The sequence below is a fragment of the Salvia hispanica genome, chromosome 6 (genome assembly GCF_029641045.1).
Source record: "Salvia hispanica isolate PSC_SH4W2 chromosome 6, Shi_PSC_v1, whole genome shotgun sequence".
NCBI lineage: Eukaryota > Viridiplantae > Streptophyta > Magnoliopsida > Lamiales > Lamiaceae > Salvia > Salvia hispanica.
Genome location: NC_142697.1, coordinates 19,639,005 through 19,645,004, shown reverse-complemented (window position 1 = coordinate 19,645,004; position 6,000 = coordinate 19,639,005). Strand labels below are relative to the sequence as shown.

At 39.6% G+C, this 6,000-nt stretch overlaps 1 protein-coding gene across 1 annotated transcript; it reads left to right on the top strand.

Moving 5' to 3' along the window:
• On the top strand, positions 1 to 5,928 carry LOC125205701 (Leucine-rich repeat protein kinase family protein). Its single transcript, XM_048104770.2, has 15 exons — positions 1 to 289; positions 461 to 1,001; positions 1,120 to 1,631; positions 1,723 to 1,855; positions 1,939 to 2,010; positions 2,087 to 2,155; positions 2,234 to 2,305; positions 2,464 to 2,532; positions 2,777 to 2,940; positions 3,025 to 3,278; positions 3,677 to 3,803; positions 3,880 to 3,945; positions 4,028 to 4,214; positions 4,291 to 4,423; positions 5,373 to 5,928. Exons 1-15 carry the CDS (start codon positions 217 to 219, stop codon positions 5,688 to 5,690), a joined length of 2,790 nt encoding a protein of 929 aa, XP_047960727.1. The 5' UTR covers positions 1 to 216; the 3' UTR covers positions 5,691 to 5,928.
• Positions 5,929 to 6,000: the final 72 nt, after the last annotated feature.

Genomic DNA, 6,000 nt, shown 5'->3' with positions numbered 1-6,000 from the left:
TTACTGAAAACGAAGCTCAATTTGATAAAGTAGAATTTTCAAAATTATGAACATCCTCATTAGTCACAAAAGCTAAAGTTAAGTTGAATAATAATGACCTTCTTCGTTTTAGCCTCACCTTCACCTTCACCTTCACATCTCATCTTTATTCCTTGATCCACAAAATACAGAAAAATCAAGAATGAAGAAAAATATACCCAGTTTCTGATCTCAAACATGGCTTATTTTACATACATGTATGTTGTTATACTTTGTTTAATAATTCCCACCATTTTTGGCCAAGTTACAGGTGAGTTCTTCTTGATTCCATATTTCTTGTTTTAGTAATTGGAATCACCATCATGACTGCTATGTTTTCATAAATTGAATCATTACTCATCTAGCATGAAGCATCTCAAATCAGATCAAGGTTTTTAAAAATGAGAAACAATCTAAAGTTAGCAAAGCATCAAACCTGCAGAGTTCATCAGCATAGACTGTGGAGGCACGGGAAACTATACCGACAACAGCACCGGCCTGGCGTGGATCTCAGACAACGGAATCCAAGGCGACGGTGTGTCAGTGAGAGTGGGAGATACAAATGGAAACTCACAGCAGCAGTATCAGACAAGGAGGGATTTCCCAACAGACAGTAACAAGTACTGCTACACACTCAGCACTGAAGAAAGACGGCGCTACATTGTCCGCGCCACCTTCTTGTACGGGGCCTCCATGAGCCAAGGCGCGTACCCCAAGTTCCAGCTCTACCTGGATGCAACAAAATGGTCCACGATGACAGTTATGGATGCTTCTAGAGTGTATGTTAAGGAGATGATCATAAGGGCGCCGTCTCACTCTGTGGACGTGTGCGTGTGCTGCGCAACCACAGGCTCCCCCTTCATATCAACTCTCGAGATGCGGCCTTTGAACCTGTCAATGTATGCCACGGATTTTGAAGATAATTTCTACTTGAACGTGGCAGCAAGAGTCAATTTTGGTGCTCCAACACAAGAAGCTATAAGGTTAAATCATTTCTTCAATCACATTGCAGCATGCGGCACAACCGTGAAGCAAAATTTGTTTCCACAGAATAATAGATGCTCACCATTGCAATGTGACTGAATGGAAGTTCTCGTGCAGGTACCCCGATGACCCCTATGATCGTATATGGGAATCAGATCTTGACCGAAGGCCGAATTTCCTGGTTGGGGTAGCACCTGGTACAGAGAGAATCAACACTACCAGAGACATAAATGTGAATACCAGAGAATATCCACCTGTTAAAGTGATGCAGACTGCAGTTATCGGGACTAAAGGAAGCCTCAGCTACCGCTTAAATCTAGAGGATTTTCCAGCTAATGCCCGAGCTTATGCATACTTTGCTGAGATTCAAGATTTGGGATCAAATGAGACGCGGAAATTCAAAATGGAGCAGCCTTACAATCCTGACTACAGCAATGCGGTGGTGAACATAGCTGAGAATGCCAATGCAAGTTACACACTGTATGAACCTAGCTACATGAATGTGTCGCTGGATTTTGTTCTGACATTTGCGTTTGTCAAAACTCGGGATTCAACACAAGGCCCAATTCTGAATGCGATGGAAATAAGCAGATATCTAGAGATTGCTGCCAAGACAGATGCAAAAGATGGTAACGACATGATCTCACCTTATCCGTTTTTGAGAAATTGCAATACACCAATACTTATTAGACCTTACTAGTCTTTTCTTCCATTCGAAAGTGAGCAGCCTAAGTGTCCTGCGTGCTATGTTTGTTCAACCTGAATGGACCAGGGAAGGGGGAGATCCTTGCATCCCGACGAGTTGGGGATGGGTGAGTTGTAGCTCCACAGCACCACCTAGGATCTCCAAAATGTAAGTCACTCAACTGTGTTGATCAAATGTCATAAAATGGCAGAGAAACATAAATCGACCATGCTAGTGTTTTGTTTGTACAGTGTTCTGTCAGGTAAGAACATGACGGGGGAGATACCCAGGGAGCTTAATAACTTAGAAGCATTAACAGAGCTGTAAGAACTTTCCACGATTAACACTTTATTTCTGAATCATCATTCAGGATAGTTTTCACACGTTTCACTAATACAGGTGGCTGGATGGCAACTCATTTACAGGGACGATCCCTGACATGAGTGGCCTCGTAAACTTGCAAATATTGTAAGATCTTTAATCATGTGGTTTCTTAAACCAAGTCTTATACCCCTATATGTTAGCCTCATGCGATCGGATATGCAGGCATTTAGAGAACAATAAACTGACTGGACCACTGCCTTCGTACCTGGGTAACCTGCCATACTTGCAAGAACTGTAAGTGTCTAGTAGATCTTTTTCGTTTGTGTTTCATCATTTGAAGCTTTTAGCATCAGTTAATTCAGAAAACCACCAAGTCCAAAGTTGGTCGATGGTTTCCTGCAGAAGTTCCTAAATATAACATTGTGTGAAAATCTTGGTATTATATCTGGCAGGTACGTACAAAACAATTCTCTGAGCGGGGAGATACCTCAATCGTTGTTAAAAGAAAACTTAACTTTGAGGTCAGTTGGCCTATGATTCATAACCAGGAAACTATACTCATATTCTTAGTTTTACTTCACTTAATCGTACGTACTATACGATGATTTTTGGCTACTTAGTTGATGGTTAGAAACTTAGATAAATGGCTTCGTGAAGAAAAGAAGCCACAAATTGTAGTAACAGATCAAAGTTCTGATGTGGCTCTACAATTAAAGTAGATATTAATATCATGAATGCTCCAAGGCTATCCATTTTCTGTTGCAGTTATGAAGGCAACCAGCATCTCAAACCAGTGAAAAAAAAACATGACAGAGTAATACTTGGGATAACAATCGGAGTGATTCCACTTCTTCTTGTTCTCTCCATTACAAGCATACTGCTACTTCGACATTATAGGTCAAAGAAAATTTCACAGAGGAATGAGAAAGGTCGGGCCCTTACTGTTTTATGGAGTACTAATATGTGCCTTCAAAGTTCATGTCTGCCATTCATTTACTTTCTTTGTGAATCAGGCAACTCATGGCGTGGCAGCTCCAAGCCGTTAACAACATATTCAATGGCACGAGGTGGATCTTTGATGGATGAAGGGGTGGCATATTACATTCCGCTCCCAGACATAGAAGCAGCTACAAATAATTTTTCAAGGAATATTGGGAAAGGAAGCTTTGGACCAGTTTACTATGGAAAGCTGAAGGATGGAAAGGAGGTAGCGGTGAAGATCATGGCCGATGCATCGAGTCATGGGACCAAACAATTTGTCACAGAGGTACTCAGATATTGACCCCACAAAAAATTTCTATGATTATTTTTCCTAGAGATTAGCATGCCAAACTCTTGAACTAATTAAAAACCAGTCAAAACAGTTCAAAACCACACAAAGCATACTAGAGAATCGAAAAGAGTGAAACAAGGTTACCTCAACTAGACCAAGTATGCCAAGACTTTACAGAATGCTCCACAATTGTCATACATTCTACCTGCATATAATAGAGTCAGATAATGCATAGTATGTATAATTTGCACCATTAAGTCTCTGGTGAGAGACCAGAAACTGACACCTGATTGCGAACTAGTCAATAATCTGTTCAAGAAATTTTGTTTCTCAGGGCCGAAAGATGAATATTTTGGGTGTGACATACTTATTAACGAGCTTATTGCTTACAGGTCGCACTGTTGTCTAGAATCCATCACAGAAATTTGGTTCCTCTAATTGGATACTGCGAGGAGGAGCATCGGTGCATGCTTGTCTATGAGTACATGCACAATGGGACCTTACGGGATCATATACACGGTTTGTATCAGCTTGTTAAAGTAGGAATCTAAGATTCTTGAGGATAATAACAAACTTAAACATAAATTTCTCGTAGGTTCTGACAACCAGAAGCACTTAGACTGGCTAGCACGCCTTCGTGTTGCTGAAGATGCAGCTAAAGGTGGACGCTATAATTCAATTTGTCTGATAAAAATTCCATTTCTTAATATTAACACAAAATTTTTATTTCAAAAACACTACAGGTCTGGAGTACTTGCACACTGGATGCAACCCCAGTATAATCCACCGTGATGTTAAAACAAGCAACATTCTTCTAGATATAAATATGAGGGCAAAGGTTTCAGATTTTGGGCTCTCAAGGCAAGCTGAGGAAGACCTGACACATGTATCAAGTGTGGCAAGAGGAACGGTGGGATACCTTGATCCGGAGTAAGTGGAAAACTTAGGTGGCTTGCAGAAATGGTGCCTTAACTGTTGAAACTGATGATAAATTATTTATTATCAGGTACTACGCAAATCAACAATTGACGGAAAAAAGTGATGTATATAGTTTTGGTGTTGTTATGCTGGAACTTATCTCGGGGAGGAAGCCTGTCTCCATAGAAGAATACAGTTCTGACTGGAGCATCGTTCACTGGGTAAGCCCTCACAAAATCTGTCTGTTATGAGTCATGTTTATAAGTTTTTCCTGGGCTCATGTCATAAAGCTTCCCAAGGCACATATGTACATCTGAACTTCGATATGCATATCTCAGTAGTGAAGCTAGAAAAAAGGGTAGGATCTAATTAGAAGAAAGAAACAAACTGGATCCCAATCATATAATCAGGAAATTACAAAATCAGACACAAGCAGTAGAAATGTGCCCCTAGATATAAAGAAGAGGTGATCCATTAGTTATAGTAGCATGCATATACACCTTAGTTGACTCATGTTAGGAGATTTCCGTCTGCTGGATAGACTACAATCCAAAGGTTTCACAAATTGGAACCAATTAAAGGTCTGATTCTAGAGTCGAAACACTGCTGGATGAGTACACAATATATAACACAACTAAGGATAAAACAAAATGCCTGAGTTTGCCTTAACTCATCCTGAACATATTAGAAACTAACTTGAACTATAACTGAAGTTATTTCTCATTAGTAGAACATAACTAGTTATCTCTTCCGTTTTTCTCAGAATCTAGGTAGAATAGTAAATGAAATATGGGCAAAATCAGAGAATAAAATATATAAATCATGATAGCCATGTTTGCATGCCTTATATTTACAGAACCTAATCCTATCAGAAAACTTTTAAGACTAAACACTATACTAAGATGCAGATCTCATAGAAGTATCACGAAAGGAGAAACTCACGCCTCTAAAGCTCAAAGAACTTGTTTAAGAGTAAAACATCTATTAGAATATTAAGAAATCATATATGCAAGAGAAATGAAGTGCTGTCAGCACACAGCTCTCAACCCTGATATGCAAGTCTTTTTTAATCTTAAAATAGTAGGTGTTGCATAGTAGTATTTGTTTGTTACTACTACTAGAGAATGAATGCAAACATAATTCTCATATGCTTGTATTGATCTTCGCTAGGCAAGGTCTCTGATCCGCAAAGGAGACGTGATCAGCATCATAGATCCTGCACTGGCAGGGACTGTGAAAGTTGAATCTGTTTGGAGAATAGCAGAAGCAGCAATTCAGTGTGTGGAACAACACAGCTCGGTGAGGCCAAGAATGCAAGAAATCATATTGGCCATACAGGATGCAGTCAAGATCGAGAAAGGAACCGATAAGTTAGACTCATCGGGAAGTACAAGAGGACAATCTTCTAGAAAAACACTCCTAACAAGCTTCCTTGACATCCAAAGCCCTGACATTTCCAATGGATCATTGTTCCCATCAGCAAGATAACAATCCACCATCAACCACCATCTAATACCTCAATCTCATCTAGGATTTTTACTACATGTTTATACTATCCCACCTAAAATAGCATCATTGTAGATACACACTCTAAATGTGCTTAATTTCACTCTTTTACAAGTGACTGAAACTTGCATCAAAGATGCATCTTCTTTAATGACGTGGCATGAAACAATTACTTATTAGATTTTGTTAATATTAACATGCCTCATTGGGGGCTTTTGCAGTCTTGCTGGCATTACCATTTTCACACGGTCATAACAGTGATAAATTCCAACAGTCAAAGGCTGCCAATATA

Excerpts from the sequence above, each read along its gene's own strand:
- LOC125205701 (XM_048104770.2), top strand. The coding sequence starts at position 217 with ATGGCTTATTTTACATACATGTATGTTGTTATACTTTGTTTAATAATT. Across the intron at positions 2,306-2,463 it reads CTGCCATACTTGCAAGAACT|GTACGTACAAAACAATTCTC; the intron begins GTAAGTGTCTAG and ends TATATCTGGCAG. Across the intron at positions 3,279-3,676 it reads CCAAACAATTTGTCACAGAG|GTCGCACTGTTGTCTAGAAT; the intron begins GTACTCAGATAT and ends TATTGCTTACAG.